The 21,576-nt window shown below is 39.2% G+C and overlaps 1 protein-coding gene across 2 annotated transcripts in view; it reads right to left on the reverse strand.

Annotated features, from left to right (window-relative positions):
* Positions 1-21,576, reverse strand: part of jakmip2 (janus kinase and microtubule interacting protein 2) — an 88,429-nt gene that overhangs the window by 22,008 nt on the left and 44,845 nt on the right. For both annotated transcript variants that reach the window (XM_083565086.1, XM_083565087.1), the window contains 4 exons: positions 12,856-12,909; positions 11,472-11,594; positions 10,494-10,619; positions 3,872-3,955 (listed from right to left, as the gene is read on the reverse strand). In XM_083565086.1, the coding sequence (XP_083421212.1) occupies positions 3,872-3,955; positions 10,494-10,619; positions 11,472-11,594; positions 12,856-12,909 (387 nt within the window). The remainder of the gene's footprint in view (positions 1-3,871; positions 3,956-10,493; positions 10,620-11,471; positions 11,595-12,855; positions 12,910-21,576) is intronic.

Below are 21,576 nucleotides of genomic sequence, written 5' to 3' on the forward strand. Positions count from 1 at the left end.
CACCTAAACCCGTTTGCAATTTCATTGGTCTAATGTTATGGGGTTCAGTTTTTTGGCTTGAAGTTTGTGAAACCGGGAAAAACCCAGGAAAAATCCATAAATTAGCCGCTTCCTTGTTTAAGCCGCGGGGTTCAAAACATGGGAAAAAAGTAGCGGCTTATAGTCCGGAAAATACGGTAATAATTTGTACCTTGTATTTTTAAAAAATTCAAAATAATTTAATAAATACAAAATAATTAATAAAAAAAGGTCGAAATTTTGAGTGAAATTAATACTTTTATAACATGTTACAATAAGTGCATTAAAAACTTTAAAATAATTAATTTAAGGTACATTTAGAACAGGTAAAATGTGTGATTAAAAATCAACACAAAAAATAAAAAAGTTAACCTCACATCAATTGTGAATACTTTGTAACTACACATACTAAAATGCTAGGTGCATACAGATGAGGCCAAAAGTTACTCAAGGCTAAATATATTGAAGGTTAGTGGTTGTGGGATTGGTTGTGGTTGTGGGATTGTTGGACAGATCAACCAAACATACTGTATTGGACAAACAAAATGCACATTTACATTTACTAAGAATAAGTCTGTACCACAGAAGTGCTCACTCAGAAACATGGCAGTCACAGTATACCTGCAGCTTACTACTCTTTAACTTAGCCACACAATGGAAAATATGCCCCCTTGTCACCGGAAAAAAGTTTTTAAATTTATGGTCATACAAAATTAGAGAAAAAGACATCATTCAAAATTGCAAATAGTATATTTTAATTTGTGCCTACTAATAATAAAAACAAAATATGCTTCTGTAAACTACAATAACCAAGAGGATGTACTTTCCGTTGTTTCCATCTTTCTGAACTTCTATCTGGAGCAAAAATAAGACAGTATTGAATGCATTTAGCACAAATTATGGCAAATTTATTCAGAAACTCTTCAACCCCCTTTTCCAATCAGTGTGCCAAATGACTAGAAAATTTGATAGATTGCCATTAAGAGAAAAATAATTTAAGATGCAGACCACATTTGTGTGCTACAATTGTTGCCTAAGCAATCAAAGGAGAGCAGAGGCATTATGAAAATGGTTTCAAGAGTTTTGTAGTTTCACTCATGATGCATATGTTTTGACTATGAGCAGTCTTGGAATTCAGTATATGTGGGAGGAAAGGTTTATATGAGTGAACTGACAACAGAGTGGCAATTATGCTGCAGCTGCTGTTACCGCTGTGACCTGTGGCATTGCTTTTTGCTACTTTTACATGTGGTCATGATTACTACTGCTCTTATATGGTCTCAAGAAGACACAAAAATTTGTGACAATGTACAAAATCACAGCTGAGATAAAGTGCTGAATTTGGTCACTTTGCCATCAGATTTAATAGCATAGCATGGTTTAAAATACTAATTTAGTTCTTGCAAAACCTTAAACTGATATAAGAAAAAATTTAGTCACAAGGAGGCACAGTAGTGAAAATATTTGGGTATATTACGAGCAATGCCCTAAATAGTGTTGTTGAGTATCGCAGTGATATTTGAATGCTTTGCCAGGGTACACCCTTACACAATGTTTTTTTCCATTTCCTCGCATTTTACAGAAGAATGATTTTGAACATCAGAAAGGTCTCAAGATGATATGAACCAAATTTGTTGAACAATGGACATCATTTTATAGGAGAAGCAGCAAAACAGCCAGTTATGTGTAAGCATTTTTAGTATTCTATTCTAATTTTTGTTGAGTAGGTGCCACTGCGACAAAATGGTGTCCACATCACTTTTACATGCTCCCTTAGGCTTATTGAACATGAAGTTTCTGATTGCTTCATATCCCATGGCACCCTCATATCTGTGTTACCTTATTGTTTAGCTAGTCTTGCCAAAGTCCTTGTTTGCACAACTATTACACAACACAGTAAACCTAATAATTTGTGTTCATCTCTCTGTTGAGCTACATATTCTCCTGAGACATTCTTCTGCATGCTTCTCATTAATTGAAAACCACCTGCTGAGGATGTTCTCACATGAACAGCTTTCTGAAACTATTACTTCAGAAAAACAACAAGCAGAAGAGACTTGCACTTGCTTGAGCCAAAAAAACAACAAGCAATGCTCATTAGATCAGTGGGAAACTGTACTTTGGTCTGATGAGTCCAGATGTTAGATTTTGGGTCCAACCACCATGTCTTTGTTAGACGTAGCAAGTTTGAACAGATGGTTCCTGAATGTGTGGTTTCTCTGTGAAGCATGGAGGAGGTGTGATGGTGTGAGGGTGCTTTGATGGTGACATTGTTGGTGACTTACTCGAAAATGAAGGCACACTTGACCAGCATGGCTACCATTGCATTTTGCAGCGGCATGCCATCCTATCTGGTTTGCACTTAGTGGGACCATCATTTGTTTTCCAATAGGCCAATGACCCCAAAAATGCATCTAAATAATGTAAGAGCTATTTGTCCATGAAGAAGTGTTTATAAGCTTGAGAGCTATAGCTTAAAATCATCTAACTGAGATAGGTTTCTAGAAGGTTAATCACAAGTTGTACCAACAACTGACAACCTAAAAGTACTACCGACCCACCTCAGGGGAAAAGATAGACCTACATTTCCAAATAATCTATTTAATGTTTAGCAAATTCCTAAAATCTAAAAAGAAAAAGCTTAGTTACAGGCCATCTAGGCCAGAGACCTTGTGGGCTGTACAACCAAATCAAAGCATGGGAGTAAATATATTACTTGCAGATACATGGAAATAGAAAAACATTTGCTAATTTCAGTTATGTTGATCAGAACAATGGTCAACAAATGAAATGGCACAGTGGAAAAAAAAAATACATAAAAATATATATAAAAATAATGTTAAAATATTATTAAAAATAAATGGTTAGGATTCGGCGCTTTTGATCCCCGGTCAGGAAACCAACCCCAGCCATGAGGGTTGCACAAGCCAGTGCACTATTAGTGCCGGTCCCAAGCCTGGATAAATGGGGAGGGTTGCGTTAGGAAGGGCATCCAGTGTAAAAACATGTGCCAAATCGAACATGCGGATCATGAATATGGATGATCCGCTGTGGCGACCCCTAATGGGAGAAGCCGAATTAAAGTATATTAAAATTAATTAATTAAATTTAAAAAAGATCTGCTTTAATTTTAGTATGCTGTTATGCAAAACAAAATCTAAATGTTTTGGCCCGGAAATGTGCACAAAAGGGTATCTAGGTATTAAGGACCAAATAATGGAGGTATGCAAGCAGCATGCAAACATGAAACAATTTTGCTGAAGGGTGTGTTTGAGTAAAAAAAATTTAACCTGATCTATGGTTTAATTAACTGTGTAAATTCAGAAAAAGTGAACTTAACATTAAAATTGTACATGATAAATGCATGTAACTTCGTTTTTTTTTTACTTTTGATTTACAGTATACAAGCAAGTATGTGTGTGTGACAAAGAACAAACAAACATCTAGTATAATACTTTCTTTTAGCTTCTCCCATTAGGGGTCGCCACAGCGGATCATCCGCATGTTTAATTTGGCACGTTTTTACGCTGGATGCCCTTCCTAACGCAACCCTCCCCATTTATCTGGGCTTGGGACCGGCACTAAGAGTGGCTGGGGTTGGTTCCCTGACCGGGGATCAAACCTGGGCCACAGCGGTGAGAGCGCTACATCCTAACCACTAGAGCACCAGGGACCCAAACAAACATCTAGTATAAAATACTAAAATGGCTCTAAAAATACTATAATTAAACAGTGATCCAAAGATGAATATATTGTAATGCTTGACTGTATGTGCATGCATAAAATACCTGCGCAATGTAAATTAAGCATTTCCCACCACATTGTCTTGTAAAATTGACATAATTTTACTTACTTGTCCTTTGGAAGCAAGCTCTTTCTCTAGGTCTTCAATTTTAGCTTTATACCTCTGCAGATCAGTTTGGAGCTGCTCCTGAGCCTGTAAAAAATAGATAAAATCTTCTTTAAGAAAAAACTTAAAGCAGCTAATTGCTGACTATGTTTATTAAAATAGGGTTTTATTCTTCTTCTTTCGGCTGCTTCCATTGGTTGTCGCCACAGCGGATCATCCATCTCCATACCCCCCTGTCCTCTACATCTGCATCTTTCAAACCAACTACCTGCATGTCCTCCCTCACCACATCCATAAACCTCCTTCTCTTCCTTTCTCTTTTCCACCTTCCTGGAGGCTCCATTCTCAGCATTCTTCTACCCCATGTCCCTCCTCTGCACATGTCCAAACCATCTCAATTGCACCTCTCTCACCTTGTCTCCAAAATGTACTACATGTGCTGTCCCTTTTATAAACTCGTTTCTAATCCTGTCCATCCTCGTCACTCCCAACAAAAATCTCATCTTCAACTCTGCTACCTCCAGCTCCACCTCCTGTCTTTTAGTCAATGCCACTGTCTCTAATCCATACAACATCGCAGGTCTCACCACAGTCCTATAAACTTTCCCTTTCACTCTTGCAGATACCCTTCTATCACAAATCACTCCTGCCACTCTTCTCCACCCACTCCACCCTGCCTGCACTCTTTTCTTCACTTCTCTAGCACACTCTTCATTACTTTGCACTTTTGCCCCCCGTTACCTAAACTCCTTCACCACCTCTTCTCCCTGCAACCACACTGCCCTCCCTCTCATTCACACATGTACTCAGTCCTACTCCTACTGACTTTCATTCCCCTTCTCTCCAGCATGTACCTCCACCTCTCCAGGCTCTTCTCAACCTGCTCCCTACTCTCACCACAAATCACAATATCTTCCACAAACATCATAGTCCATGGAGACTCCTGTCTGACCTCGTCTGTCATCCTTTCCATCACCACTGCAAACAGGAAAGGGCTCAGAGCCGATCCTTGATGCAGTCCAACCTCCACCCTGAACCAGTATGTTGTTCTTACTGCACACATACACCACATACTGCATCTGCAAAGCCAGCAGCATTGTGGACGACCCCACACACCCCTCACACACACTCTTTACCCTCCTGCCATCAGGAAAGTGGTTCCAAAGCAATCGGGCTGTCAGATACAGACTGTGTAACAACTTTTTTCAGCTAACCATCAGGCTCCTCAATACACACAACTAAACGGGAACTCACACTCACACACACATATACACACACACACACACACACACACACACACACACACACACACACACACACACACACACACACACACACAACTGTGTGTTACTGAACTGTACAACCTGAACTTAACACACACTCATTACTCATCTCAATCCATTCCACCACTACTTAATTATTATTTACAAAAATAAAAAAGTATTTAGTCAGCCACCAATTGTGCAAGTTCTCCCACTTAAAAAGATGAGAGAGGCCTGTAATTTTCATCATAGGTACACTTCAACTATGAGAGACAAAATGAGAAATAAAAATTACATTGTCTGATTTTTAAAGAATTTATTTGCTGGTGGAAAAAAAGTATTTGGTCACCTACAAAAAAAGCAAGATTTCTGGCTCTCACAGACCTCAAACTTTTTTTTAGAGCCTCCTCTGTCCTCCACTTGTTACCTGTATTATTGGCACCTGTTTGAACTCGTTATCAGTATAAAAGACACCTGTCCACAACCTCAAACAGTCAGACTCCAAACTCCACTATGGCCAAGAACAAAGAGCTGTCAAAGGACACCAGAATCAAAATTGTAGACCTGCACCAGGCTGGGAAGACTGAATCTGCAATAGGTAAGCAGCTTGGTGTGAAGAAATCAACTATGGGAGCAATAATTAGAAAATGGAAGACATACAAGACCTGATAATCTCCCTCGATGTGGGGCTCCACACAAGAGCTCACCCTGTGGGGTCAAAATGATCACAAGAACGGTGAGCAAAAATCCCAGAAACACACGGGGGGACCTAGTAAATGACCTGCAGAGAGCTGGGACCAAAGTAACAAAGACTACCATCAGTAACACACTACGCTGTCAGGGACTTAAATCCTGCAGTGCCAGACGTGTCCCCCTGCTTAAGCCAGAACATGTCCAGGCCCGTCTGAAGTTTGCTAGAGAGCATTTGGATGATCCAGAAGATGACTGAGAGAATGCCATATGGTCAGATGAAACCAAAATAGAACTTCTTGGTAAAAACTCAACTTGTCGTGTTTGGAGGAGAAAGAATGCTGAGTTGCATCCAAAGAACACCATACCTACTGTGAAGCATGGGGGTGGAAACATCATGCTTTGGGGCTGTTGTTCTGCAAAGGGACCAGGACGACTGATCCGTGTAAAGAAAAGAATGAATGGGGCCATGTATCATGAGATTTTGAGTGAAAACCTCTTTCCATCAGCAAAGGATCTCAACCCTATAGAAAATCTTTGGAGGGAGTTAAAAATCCGTGTTGCCCAGCGACAGCCCCAAAACATCACTGCTCTAGAGGAGATCTGCATGGAAGAATGGGCCAAACTACCAGCAACAGTGTGTAAAAACCTTGTGTAACAGAAAAAGTTTGATCCCTGTCATTGCCAACAAAGGGTATATAACAAAGTATTGAGATGAACATTTGTTATTGACCAAATACTTATTTTTTACCATAATTTGCAAATAAATTCTTTATAAATCAGACAATATGATTTTCTGGATTTTTTTTTTTCATTTTGTCTTTCATAGTTAAAGTGTACCTATGATGAAAATTACAGGCCTCTCTCATCTTTTTAAGTGGGAGAACTTGCACAGTTGGTGGCTGACTAAATACTTTTTTGCCCCACTGTATACTTAACCATATTATACCGTTTACATGCTGTTTTTTTTGCACCTCTCGACTGCTGGTTCTGCTGTTTTTGCACTGCATAGTGTTTGTTTACATATACTCTTGGTTATAGTCTTTATAATTCTCATTGCACAGTACTATATATTCAGAGTATACAGGTTTAGGTAGTATACAGAGTGTAGTAGGTTTACTGGTCGGCGCTATCTTGTGTTATTTGTATTGTCCCACACTGTCTTGTGTTGTCTGTCTGTCTGTACTGATTTTCATCTACACTGGTTGCACTAGGTTGCATTTGATGCACTTTTTGTAGCTTTATGTTATGTAGCTTTGTGTTGTGTTGAAGCTCTATGTTGTTTAGTGTAGCACCAGAGTTCTGGAGGAACGTTGTCTCGTTTTTACTATGTACCACTGTGTATAGTAGAAATTACAATAAAAAGCCTCTTGCCTCTTGCTGTCACATTGTCTCCATACATGTCCTGCACCACCCTCACATACTTCTCTGACACACCTGACTTCCTCATTCATAATGTTGTTACATTATGTCTGTACTTCTCCAGCACTGGAAGCTCCTGATGCTAAGACAAATTCCTGGTGTGTATAAACATACTTGGTAATAGAGCTATTTCTGATTCTGATGCTGATACAATACCACAACCCCTCTCTTGGCACCCTGTCGTATGCGTTCTCTCAATCCACAAACAAACAATGCAACTTTTTCTGACCTTCTCTATACTTATCCGTCAACATTCTCAAAGCAAATAATGTGTGCTCTTTCTTGGCATAAAACCATATTGTTGCTCACAGATGGTCACCTTCGTCTTTCAGCCTGGCTTCCACTACTTTTTCCCATAACTTCATGTTGTGAACTTAATTCCCCTGTAGTTACTGTAGGTCTGCACATCTCCCTTATTCTTAAAGATTGGTACCAGCACACTCCTTCTCCATTCCTCAGGCATCCTCTCACCTTCCAAAATCTAGTTGAACAACCTGGTTAAAAACTCCACTGCCATCTCTCTTAAACATCTTTATGCTTCTACCTCTAGTATGTCATATGGTCCAACTGACTTTCCACTCTTTATCCTCTTAATCGCTGCTCTCACTTCCTCCTTACTAATCCCTTCCACTTCCTGCTTCACCATCTTCACACCATCCAACCTTCTCTCTCTCTCATTTTTCTAGATGTCACACCAAGTCCCTTTCTTGCTGCCCCCTATCACTTCTGCAGTAGCTGCACAATCATCCAGCACCTCTTCAGCACCACCGAGCCCCTGTCTGACCTCTTCCCTGAATCTCACACTACAGTCTTCCTCCTTCATTTTCCACCATCATATTCTTCTTTCAGTCTTCACTCTCCTTCTCTTCTTCTTCACCCCCAAAACCATCCTACAGACCACCATCCGATGCTGTCTAGTTATACTGTCCCCTGCCAACACCTTAAAGTCTCCAATCTCCTTCAGGTTGCATCTCCTAAATATAACATAGTCCACCTGTGTGCACCTTCCTCCACTCTTATACGTCACCATATGCTCCTCCTTCTTCTTAAAATAAGTATTTACCACTGCCATTTTCATCCTTTTAGCAAAATCTACCACCATCTGCCCTTCCACATTCCTCTCCTTAAGGTCATACCTACCCTTCACCTACTCATCATCTCTATTCCCTTCACCTACATGCCCATTAAAGTCTGCCCCAATCACTAATCGTTTATTCCTAGGTATACTCTCCACCACTTTATCTAACTCACTCCAAAATTTTTCCTTCTCCTCCATCTCACAACCCACTTGTGGAGCATAGGCACTGATGACATTTATCATCACCCCTTCAACTTCCAGCTTCACGTTCATCACTCTATCAGTAACTCTCTTCACCTCCACTACACTCTTAATAACTCTTCCTTCAGAATTACCCCTACACCATTTCTCTTTCCATCCACACCATGAAAGAACAGTTTAAAGCCACCTATAATGTTCCTGGCCTTACTCCCCTTCAACTTGGTCTCCTGAGCACATCATATCTGCCTTTTTCCTCTCCATCATATCAGCTACCTCTCTCCCTTTACCAGTCATAGTACAAACATTTAAAATACCAACCCTAACCTTCACTCTCCTACACTTTTCCTTTCCCTGTTGTCTCTATAGACATCTTCCTCCACTCCTTCTCCGCCTTCCGCCAACAGTAGCCAAATTTTCACCAATACCCTCTTGAATAACAATACCTGTGGCGGTCATTGGTAACCCGGGCCTTGACCAATCCGGTATGAAATTCTGAATCATGAGCCGCATATTTGATTTGGCAGATGTTTTATGCTGGATGCCCTTCCTAACGCAACCCTCCCGATTTATCAGGGCTTGGGACCAGCACTAAGAGTGCACTAGCTTGTGCAACCATAATGGCTGGGTTGGTTATTAAAATTGGGTTCAGATGGGAAACATAATCTGTAAACTGAAATAATAAAGGCACATAAACAATTGCTTTGGATGATTTAGACAATGGCTATGCTGGCTTTGCCTGTGTTAAGGTGAACAGATGTTTTATGGAGCACCACAACAGTATACATGTGTACACTCAAGTACTTTCTATTTTAAGGTTTTAGTGAATAGCACATTTCAATTCCTTAGAAGAATTTAGACAATGGCTAACCTGATCTTATTTATAAAGACATACAAATATATTGCTTATATTACTGACATATGCATGTTTGTATGTTCACTATTTTTATCACTATATTCTGTTTTTGTTTTACTTGTATTCTTTTTACATAGCAATATGCATTTGCATTCATCTGTCTGTGTGATATGACAGAAGACTTTGATGCTATCAGGGATCCATGTCGCACTCATCTCTTTTGTGCATACTGGTTAAATTGGTGTACTTAATTCTCCCTCAGTACTAATCAGACTTACTTGATAGTTGCAACTTTAAAATATAAAAATCTTAATCCACTTTGCAATGATTATTAGTACAATCTTCACTGTATTAATCGTCACAGGACCTGTCCTAGGCTATACCAAATACCAAATACCAAAATATAGATACTATTCTGCTATGCTAGTATGAAGTTTCAAAGGAAAGACAATTTAGGACTAAAATTGTTTTATGTAAATTAATCAATCATTGTTAGACCAATCACTTTGTTGTATGGCTAAAATGATCTCGAGTTACTCGAGTGATTAGAAATCATTCTGCTTTCTTTTGTCTATTTAACTACACACGGAGCATTGTGTTTGCCTGCAGACCATTATTGCTGACGCACTACCCGCTAAACTCTAGACAGGTAAACACAAAAGACGCTGCAGAATGAAACAATGGAAGAACGGTGAGAAAACAGCGAGGAGAAGATTAATATGGACGCCTATTTCCGTCACATAAAAAAACGTTTTTTATTTTTTATTTTTTTTTTATTTCACAATTCTGACTTTATTTCTCGCAACTTACAGTTGTTTTTTTTCTCAGTTCTGACTTTATTACTTGCAATTCCGATTTTATTTATATATATTTTTTGCAAATCAGGCAGCATCACCCCCTCTGTAGTACCAGAGAGCTTTACACATTGTGTAAATACAAAATTAATTGTATGTAGAATTGCATGGTATCAAATTAATTTTTCAAACCCTGGAGAGAACTCTGTCTAACAATCAGCTATTCAATTGGTAGAATATTTGATTACTAAAATAATTGATAGCTAATGACCTCCTTTGTTAAATAATAAAATGTTTATTGCTAAGGTAATACAAATAGGATTACCTTGGCTTCCATTTCAGCATCAAAAATGCCACCTTTCTGTTCCTGCAGCAGGGCATAGGCTCTCTGAAGGGCCTGGTACTCCCTTGTCAGCTGCCTGAATCGCAGCTCAGACTCAGTGACTAGACTCTGCAAAAACACAAATTTAAATAATGAGACTTGGGGATTTGTGAAGTAACAGAAAATGAAGTAAAATTATATAATTGTGGTCTTTAAGACATTGTCATTCACCTAAATAGCTACAACAATTCAACTAATTAAAAGATCATGACCTTTGGATGAGTGGTAATATACACTGCCTGGCCAAAAGAAAAGTTACTTACTTATCTTAACTAAGCAAATAGCTGAAGACCTACCATTAGAAAAATACTACAGTTATTAATTTGTTTAAACTGGTAATAAGTTATTTAATCCTAACTGATGCAGGAACAACCATGTCAGAAACCATATTCTGTGGTTGTGGAAAATATGTTACTTTGTTTCAGAAGAGTCTTTATTGTCCTGTGTCAAGCAAAAAAAACAGCATTATTTAAACCTAGAAGCATAGTGGTAAACCATCATCTTCAAGGAAGAAATTTGGTTGGAAAAAAATATTAAATGATCATGACTGCAGATCACAAAAATAACATGGTGAAATCAGAGGCGAGAGTGTTATGATTTTGGTTTGCTTCAGTTGGTCAGGAAACATGAGAGTAACGCCACTGAAAGTTATTTGGGATGTGTTGGAGAAAGCTTTACACAGAGGTCCAAATTTCCCATCATCAATACAAGATCATGGTGAAAGAAAATACTCTGGACAGAAATAAATGTTGTAATATTGCATAAACTTATTGAAACAATGCTTAATGTGTGCCATAATCTAAGCAAAAGGCAGTCTAACAAAAAAATAGAGAATGTGGCCAAGCAGTGTATAATTAACAAAACTATAGTCATTTAGATTTAAAAGACAAATTCACCTGTATTTTTATTTTTTACTCTCACCTCATCCAGATCTTCATCTGGTGTAGCTGGAGTACGATCCACACGCAAAGAGGCCACAGAAGAGGTCTCTGAGTCCACTGACTCTTCACCATAGCCATAGAATGTGTCCACCACAATATGTCTCTGAACAGGAAGAACACACTTGATTAAACCGAGAGAGGTACATCTATATTATCTCAGTTACTTACAGTGCTGTGATTTTATTAATTTTTTTTTGCATATTTGTCACACATGAATGATTCAGATTATTAAGTAAATTTTTTAATTACACAAAGATAACCTGAATAAATTTAAAATGCAGTTTTTAAAGAATGATTAGGTTATTTTTAATTGGCGAGTTAAATTTCACTTGCCACACCCAGGCCTGATTACTGCCAGTCCTGTTTAATCAAGAAATCACCTAAATAGAACCTGCAGACAAAGTAAAGCATGTGAAAAGATCCAAGAAAGCAACACATGCAGCGATCTAAAGAAATTCAAGAACAGGTGAAAAACAAAGTAACTGACATATCAGTTTTTAAATTGTTACAAAGCTGTGGTAAACCTTCCCTGGAGTGGCCAGCCTACCAAAATTACTTCAAGAGCACAACAATGACTTATGCAGGAGCTCATAAAAGAACACAGAAAAAAATCTAAATAACAGCAGGCCTCACTTGCTATAGTTAAGGTCAGTGTTTGTGATTCAAAAATAAGAAAGGAATGGGTAAAAATCTCATTAATTTGAGAATTCCAAGGCAAAAGCCATTGCTGGCTAAAAATTTACAAAGGCTCATCTCACAAGGCTTTTGTGCAAATATTTTTTAGACTAAAGACAAACATTTTAACATTTTGGAAGGTGTTCATCCCATTACATCTGGAGTAAAACTAACATAGCATCATAAAAAGTACATAATACCAGGAGTCAAGCATGGTGGTGGTAGTTTGATGATCTGGGGCTGCCTTGTAGCTTCATGATGGAAGCATGAATTGAGATGCATGACCTTTAACAGTCTGTTTATGTTCAAACACCACCCAGTGTGTGACAAATATTCAAGAAAATAAGAAAGGAAGGGGCAAATAATTTTCTACAGCACTGTATAGAATATACATATGGAAACAAACAAATTAAACCTCTTCCCATATTTGTACATTCTCAAAATTGCTGCATTAGTGTTAATGCAATAAAACACAGTGTATGTCTATTTCCAATTCAAAATGAATTATCTTATGACCCTTTCACACAGTGAGCAAAAGTCTCCATACATAGATTAAACCAACAAATTTTTTTGGTTAAAAAAAAAAATTATACTATCCTTTTTTGTACAGAAGATTTTAACCAAAAAAATTAAAAATAAAAGAGGTAAAATGAAAAACAGTTAAAAAAAAAAAAAAAATGTCATCATACCTTAATAGACCTGCTTCGTTTATGCCGCTTCTTCCTAAGCAGTTTTTCTCTATCCTAAAATAAGGACAGTTAGTATGATTAGGTAAAAACTAAGTATTCTATAAATCAAAGGTGTCAGCAATGGTAACATAAATTTTTAGCAGGCAGACAAATAAAGCAATGTTTTCACACACACACACACACACACACACACACACACACACACACACACACACACACACACACACACACAAATGTAAAAGGGTAATTAAAAACATTTATTCAGCTTGCCAACAAGTGATTACTGTTTCATATTGCAAATATCAAAGACTTTTTTTAAATGAAAAGTGACATTTTGCCAAAAATGACATTTTGCCAACTGTTTAATGAACAATTGTTGTTGTTGTTGTTAGCCTAAATCAGTAAAGCACTACAAATGTATTGACAAAAACAGTAAGCATATCTGCACTTTTAAAATTCTCTATTGTGTCAGTGCCTGTTTCCACTAATACAGTGTGGAAGCCTGGGCATGGTCAAGCATCAATTTTTAAATGGAGGGTGGAGCCAGGAAAAGTAAGCTGTTCATCGGCAGGAGCTGTCCTACCATCTCCTTGTTTCTGGTTTACCTGTCAGCTACTTCGCAACACTTTGCCTCAACCCTGAACAGCACTTTCCTCGCTTCCACTTTCAGCCTTTACTGAAAACATAACCACCCTTGTGGACATGAGATGAAACCCTGTGGCATGCCTCCAACAAATTTCAATTGCCTAATGGTAGTTAATTTCCATTAATAAAAACAGTGATGGTCCCTGTGACTTTGATGATCGTCGTTCTGGAGAGGGAGAAGTTGGTACTTAAGATAAATCTACAAACATCAGACCTTCAGCAGGTTTACAGCCACTATCATTTGCTCAAGCACAAAAGAACAAAGGTTTGGGTAGGAACTAAAAATTAATATTAATATTAATATTAGGGCAATGTGGAAGTCCCACAGTGACTTCTCCAGTCTGGCGGTCTTGGTCATAAAGCCTAAAGTTTCCTATCAAATGCTACACTAGATTTTGTGTTTCATAACGCTATGGGAACAATCTTTGTGTGATCGGTTGTGAAGCATGTGGGTCAAACACACAAAGAATTTGGATTAAATAACCTTGGCAGGTGACATCATAGGAATGCATGCACCTGCAAGGCTATAAATAGATGTGCCACAGACACACCTTCAGGTTTCTTTGTCTTCAGAGACCACTTTGTGTGTGTGCTGTGTGTTCAGCATGCGCTGTAAAAATAAACAAATAAATAAATAAAACAAAATAAAATAAAATCATGCCTAGCAAGTCTCCCAAGATGCCAAAATGTGTGCAGCCACATGACCCACATGATTTCTGTTTAGAGTGCCTAAGGAACAACACACAGTTCGTGCACTCTTGCATGCTAAGTGCGAGCACCGCAAGTTATTACTTATCATAGTGCTTCGCTCCCTGCTTGCCTTCAACAAAGGGCAAGTTTCCGCATCCTCGTCAAGATCATGGGGCTCGCGTGTCGAGCTGGCTGAAAAGCAAGGCGCGGGCACGCCCGTCCCTTAGCCAAATCCCGAAGTGTCCCCTGCCGCTTCCTCAAAACGAGCTGATGATGTGGTTTCTCTTGAGTCCGGCACTATAAAAATTCAGAGCGCCACCTATGAGCATTTAGCAAGTATTCAAGGTTGTGACTTGTGCGGTGGCCAGGCTTAATTTAGACTGGCCACAGGGGCGAGAAAACCACAGAAACTCCAAGCTGGACGACGGGTGTCGGGTGGCCAGGGGCATGGACCCTAAAGTCAGCCCCTCCCAATTTTTTTTCCTGATCTACATAGTGAGCTATCTCACTCATAGAATAAGACATATTTCTCTCACATCTTTGTACCCACACTGTCGATTTATTCGACAATGGGTGTGGGAGTATATATTGACACATCTCTCTCTCTACTGACAGTGCACTATTGCTTAGAAGCCACACTCCCCATCAAGCCATGCCGAGCTACATCTGCACTGGTGGGGAAGGTGTTCCAGGCGGCAGGTCACCATGGTGGTTTTGCAGGTGTACTAGGCTGACCTGCTGAAAGACATTAGCATGGGAATTAGTGAGGAAACGTTTTCAGAGCTACATCGAGCCATGGATCTGTCTCTGTGCACCCGAGTAAATAGTAGAGAGGGAGAGACATCTGTCATCTGACTCATTGTCATCAGGGATAGGGGTAATGTGCTCCTCCTAGATGGCCCCATGTCGCCTTCCATTCCTTTGCTAAATCAGTTGATACAGTTATCAGTGTGTTCCGGAAGGCCAAGACACTCAGAAGCATGATAAATTTTTATCCTGCCGTGTTCAGGGGTCGGGGTTGTCGGCCACCCAGCCTTGACCCAGTTCGGTTCCACTGCGCTGTGAATTCCAAAACCAGAGCGTAGCAAGTTGTGCACCCCTCATATGGACTGGGGAGTGGCTCGCCTCACTCACCCTAAAGAATATCAAGCTACAACAAAAAAGATCTGTCCTTTACTTTCAAGGGTTTTAAGTCTCATTGTGTCTAGTCTCATCCACAGTAATACCTTTGGGCCTCCTGCACATGGAACCATTGTAGTTGTGGCTCAGAGATTCCCAGAGGCAGATGAAGGTTACGCACAGGCTTTGTACCCTTTCTATGTGGTTCAAACCCCAGTTTCTGACCCAGTTTCTGACACTCTAAGTATTTGATGTTGTCGCAAGATGTTAACAAGAAAATCTTCCCTCACAGACTGGGGCACGGTCTTAAATGGCCGTCTAACCCAAGGGATCTGGAGAGGTCATCTTCTTAAATGGCACATTAATTGCCTTGATCAATTAAATGATGGCTGTATATTAGGCTCTGAAATACTTCCTCCAGCATACAAAGGGCTGCCTTGATCTAGTGCAAATGGGCAACTGCAGTAGCCTCTTACATCGATAGTGCAGCAGTTTCTGCTTCAGGCACAAAACAATTTCCTGTCCCTCAGAGCCATTCACATTCTGGGAATAAGTATGTGGGAGCAGGCTTGCGGTCCAGACAAGCTGTGACAAACGGGGAATGAAAACTTAACCCTGAAATTGAAAGTCAGTTCTGGGAAAGATTTAATGAGTCAGAGGCTGACCTCTTTGCTTTACAGGACTCTTCTAGTTCTGGATGCAATGTCCCATATGTGGCCCACCCTGTGTCTTCACAAATTTCCCCAAATCATTCTGCTCCCAGAATCCTTATGACACACCTTATGACGTGGAACCAGTTCAGTTCCAAATTGTTTTAGTGCTAAAGATTCTGCACTGACAATTCACTGCAGGTACAGGACCTGCCACTCTCAGGGTTTGTTAAGTGTCGGAAGATTTTCTTTCCGACATTAGAATCAGAATCCTTAAAAAAAAAAATACTTCCAAGAAAACGTATATGAGAGGAGCAAAAATAGAGTTTATTACTGTAAACCACAATCAACCCAAGAGCATACTCATGACATGTCAGAGATGGTCTGAAATAACAATGACAAGCCTTCCTTCTTTTATATACATTAAGCATCCTTGTTTACCATTAACTTTGGAAACGCCCCAAAAATGTTGCCTTCCCTGATTTCCATTAGCTTGGGAAACACCCCAAATTTCAGGCTTCACTAATTACCATTATCTTGGAAATATCCTTAAGAATACATACAATTAGAGAACATTTTAAACCTTTCTAATTCCTTGTCTTTTTTCATTCTTTATTCTTATTCATTGCTCGTCTGACCATGTGTAAATACCCTACTTCTTCTTTATATCATATTCTCTTACTACTTGTTAGTAATTTAATGAGTACATTATTCTGTGTTATACGTTGTTTCAGTGCTAGAGTTCCTACAAGAAAATTCTCTGCAAGTCCTGCTACTCTCAGGGTTTATGTGGCTGCCATTTTGGCTTGTCATGCTATGATTAATGAGCTCTCTGTAGTCAAGCACTCCCTGGTCATCCACTTCATCTGTGGAGCCAACCACCAGAGGGACAGTCTATACATGGGTAGTCGTTGAGGTTTTGGTTGGGACCCAACAAATATAAAATATAAATGTAAATATAAAAAAATGTAAATATAAAAAAGGTTTTTAATTTACTGAACACACAAATACGACAAAATGGTCTTGTCAAAGCTTTTATTTTTGTAAAAGTGGTCAGACATGTGGACCTCAAATTTGTTTCTTTTGTGGCATTATTCTGCAGTTACTAGCTACTACATTTCAGTTTATCCATTGTTGTCAATTGGTTAAGAAGTTTTTACAATAGTAAGTGTAGTATGGTATTTTAAAAAAGGAAAACTTAATAGTTTATTTCTAAGAAGTTCTTTAATTCTGTCTCTTATTATCTCCAGTAATGGGATGTGGGGTGGAATTTCCTAGGAACAGCATCAGAAATGGCTTGACGCAGGTTGGAAGGTGGTGAGTGTTTCCCCCTGGAACCATCATAGTTCACTGAACCTGCCCAGGTCTGATAAACGTTAAGCAAAATTAACCTTTTGAACAAACAAACAGCAAAACAATCTGCCCTTCGTCTACCATCTGATCCCTCTGAATCAAGATGCAATTGTTTCTCAAACTCAATGGACACATGATTTATAATCAATTTAGAATCACTCCACATGGAGTAAATCATGTGTCCATAAGAGACCAGCAAACATGATGGTGAGAATGTGAAGCGTTTCTTGGAGTTTCAGGCAGTCTTAAACAGAATGATAACATTGCTGAAGTACAATACTGTGATGTGTTATGTGGAGGAGAAAAAACAGATTATTCCTTAACTGGTGAACTGTTGCAATCAAGCACTGAACCAGTTGGCAGATAGTGGTCTGCAGTTTCTAGGTGAGTTGCTAAGCCCACTGAGGTAAAAAAAAAAGGAGGAGAAGGACAGGGGAAAAACATCTACAGAGACAGCATGAAAAGGAGAAGTGGAGGAGAGTGGAGGTTAGGGTTGGTACAATGACTGGTAAAGGGAGAGAGGTAGCTGATATGATGGAGCAGAGAAAAGTAGATATGTTGTGTGTTCAGGAGACTGAGTGGAAAGGGAGTAAGGCCAGGAACATTGAAGGAGGCTTTGAAAAAGTTTATTAAGAGTGTAGTGGAAGTGAAAAAAGTTTCTGAAAGGGTGATGAACATGAAGCTGGAAGTTGAAGAGGTGATGATAAATGTCATTAGTGCCTATGCTCTACAAGTGGGTTGTGAGATGGAGGAGAAAGATAAATTCTGGAGTGATTAGATGAAGTGGTGGACAGTGTACCTAGGAAAGAAAGATTGGATATTAGAGACTTCAGTGGTGAAGATAATGGGTATTTATAGCCTTAGGGAGAGGAATGTGGAAGGGCAGATGGTGGTAGATTTTGCAGGATGGAAATGGCAGTGGTAAATACATATTTTAAGAAGGAGGAGCATAGGGTGATTTATATCAGAGGAAGGTGCACACAGATGGACTCTATTCTATGTAGGAGATGCAACCTGAAGAAGATTGGAGACTGTACGGTGATGGCAGGGGACAGTGTTGCTAGACAGCATCAGATGGTGGTCTGTAGGATGGTTTTGGAGGTGAAGAAGAAGAGGAGGAGAGTGAGGATTGAAAAAAGAATAAGACAGAGAGGGACTGAGCTAAGAAGGATGTGCTAAAAGTTAGAGCAATAAAGGCTGTAGATGGAAGTGTGTTGATATGTGAGGAGAGTGTGTTGAGAAAATGAAGGGAGTATTTTGAGCAGTTGATGAATGAGGAAAATGAGAGAAAGAGAATTGGATGATGTGGAGATGGTAAAACAGGAAGTGGATAGTATTAGTAAGGAGGAAGTGACAGCAGCTATTAAGTGGATGAAGAGTGAAAAGTCGGCTGGACCAGATGACAGTAAAAGTATGGAGATGTTTAGGAGAGATGGCAGTGCAGTTTTTAACAAAATATTAAACAAAAGTGTGGAAGGTGAGAGGATGCCTGAGGAATGGAGAAAGAGTGTGCTGGTACAAATTTTTTATAATAAAGAAGTGTAGAGTTTTTCTTTTTCCCGGGAATTTTGTGTTTGTGTCAGTGTTTAAGTTTCTTTTTATTCTCTTATCCCCTAAATAATCTCAGATTATCGTTTTGATTTCCTGTATTCTCTACTTTCCATCGGCTCCGTTTCTTCTATTTTTACTTTTCTTTTGGAAGAGCGCTTTATTCCCTGTTTTAAAGCAGTGAGTGGAGACCATTTCCATCAGAACTACGAACACACACTTTAGTAACCACATAAAGGTAGGGCATTTCTCTGATATTGCAGAGTCTAGAGAAAATTAGTGAGCACGAGAGCAAACTAGGTTCTGCAGGGTAAAGTCTGGATGCCGTAGGTGGAGTTAGCACTCCAGCATTAGAGCCCTCGCAGCGGGGTGAGTGGTTGACAACTCAGCGGGATACTCGAAAAGACAAAGCTAACGCTAAGGCTTACCCACGGGAGCACCAATCCTCTCTTGGTTATAGGAGACTTTATTCTGAGGCACGTAAAATTAGCTAGGTCTTTATGGGCACTAGCAGCACAGGTTAGGTGTAAACCAAGAGCCAGGGCGCCGAACATTGCAGGTCAGCTTGGAATCTTAGGAAATCATAGATTCTCTAAGTTTTTCACACAGGAGCTAATGATATACACCTTCAACAATCAGAGGTTACTAAGAGCAACATTATATAGGTGTGTAAATTAGCGAAGACAATGTCCGATTGTTATGCAGCAGGTTATGATCAATATACTGCTGGATGTCCGAGTGGTGCTCCAAAAACAATGTGTGCTTCATATATAATTGGATCAACTTTGAGGGCTGGCTGGCCTGTTATGGTGGGACGGTATCCGTCCCACTCGGGTAGGTGATGCTCTCATTTTTTGTAGTACAGGCCATAGTCTCAGAACAGCACTAATTAACTAGTGACTGTCCAGAGCCCAGGCCAGGAAGCAGACATACAGGCTAAACCGACTGTCTGCTAGCTGCATGGAGTTGTCACTCAGGGTCCACCAAATTGAGACAGTGTCTGTCTCCCAAGCAAAATTAAAACGTAAAAAGTCTGTTTAAGTAACCTAATTAAAATTAAATTAAATAAGACTGAATGCACAGCCAACACCTCCAATCTAAAGATAGGATTGTTGATAGGACTATTAGATCTTTCATGTCAAAGGTGCTGACTATAAACAAAATTATTACCTACAAGGAGTTTATTGTAATGTGTTTGACAGAAACGTGGATAAACCCGAACGAATATCTAGCATTAAATGAAGTTGGTCCTTCTGGGTAAAGTTACATACATCAGCCCTGTCTAAAAGGCATTCCGTTACATTCTAGATTATGTAGCTTCCCTTAAAACCAAAATAATCAGAGAGAAAAAATGTGCACCATAATGATCATACACGTACCTTAAAACAGACCATTCGGAAATTGGGACGTAAATGGTGTCAAACCAAATTGACAGTATTTTAAATAGCATGGATGGAGAGCCTCCTGAGTTATAGAAACAGGAAATAAAAGCACTGCACTAACATGCACAGTCAAAAGGTAGTAATGATTTCATGAACTTTATCAATAATAAAGTTGAAAACATCAGGCAAAAAAATCCAGACGATTAATATAAATCCAAACTATTTCATAAATAACCCTATAGTCAGTACTGTAATTATAACAACCAGTTACAAAGCTTTACTCCAATTCAAGAGAATGACTTAATTTAATTTATTTCCTCATTAAAATCAACTTGTATTCTCAATCCCTTGCCTACAAGGTTCTTCAAACAGATAATTCCAGAGGTAATTAAACCTCTTCTTAAAATAATAAACTCTTCCATCAGCACTGGTTATGTACCTAAATCCTTTAAACTGGCAGTTATCAACCCTCTAATTAAGAAAGCTGACCTTGACCCTGTCAGCTGTCCAACTATAGGCCAATATCAAACCTCCCCATTATCTCCAAGATTTTAGAAAAAGTTGCAGCACAGCAGTTATGATCACATCTACTTAGGAATAACAGTTTTAAAATGTATTAGTCAGAATTTAGGCTTCATCATAGCACAGAGACAGTGCTAGTTAACGTGGTATATGACCTGTTATTGGCCTCTGATCAGGGGTGTGTCTCTTTACTTGTTTTGCTAGTCCTTAGTGCAGCGTTTGAACCACTGAGCATATTATCTTCCTTGCTAGACTAAGGAATGTTGTTGGAATAAAGGGAACAGCTTGGACCTGGATTAGGTCTTGTCTGACTGATCACTATCAGTTTGTTGATGTAAATGGTGAGTTCTACAAACTCTCTCAGGTAAAGTTTGGTGTTCCACAAGGATCTGTCTTAGGCCAACTGCTTTTCTCTTTATTTATGCTGCCTCTGCGTGAAATTATACATAAACATGGTATTCACTTCCACTGCTATGCTGATGATACACAGCTGTATATTTCAGCAAAGCCAGGTGAGAGAGATCGGCTTAAAAATGTTGAATGTTAAAAATGGATCCATGAAATTACGGAGTAAGAAGGAGCTTTGAGGATTTGGATTATAGTTAATGTTAACAGTCTGCTACACTGCCACAGGACTAAATTTTGCATATGATCACCATCACTGCACACCTCAACATCGTTTAATAAAATATAATAAATGGACATTCGGTACCACCCAGAGGAGAATGGGTTACCTCTTGAGTCTGGTTCCTCTCAAGGTTTCTTCCTTATGCCATCTCGGGGAGTTTTCCACAGTTGCCGCTCAACAGTGG

The sequence above is a fragment of the Silurus aristotelis genome (assembly GCF_946808225.1).
Source record: "Silurus aristotelis genome assembly, chromosome: 16".
Classification (NCBI taxonomy): Eukaryota; Metazoa; Chordata; class Actinopteri; order Siluriformes; family Siluridae; genus Silurus; species Silurus aristotelis.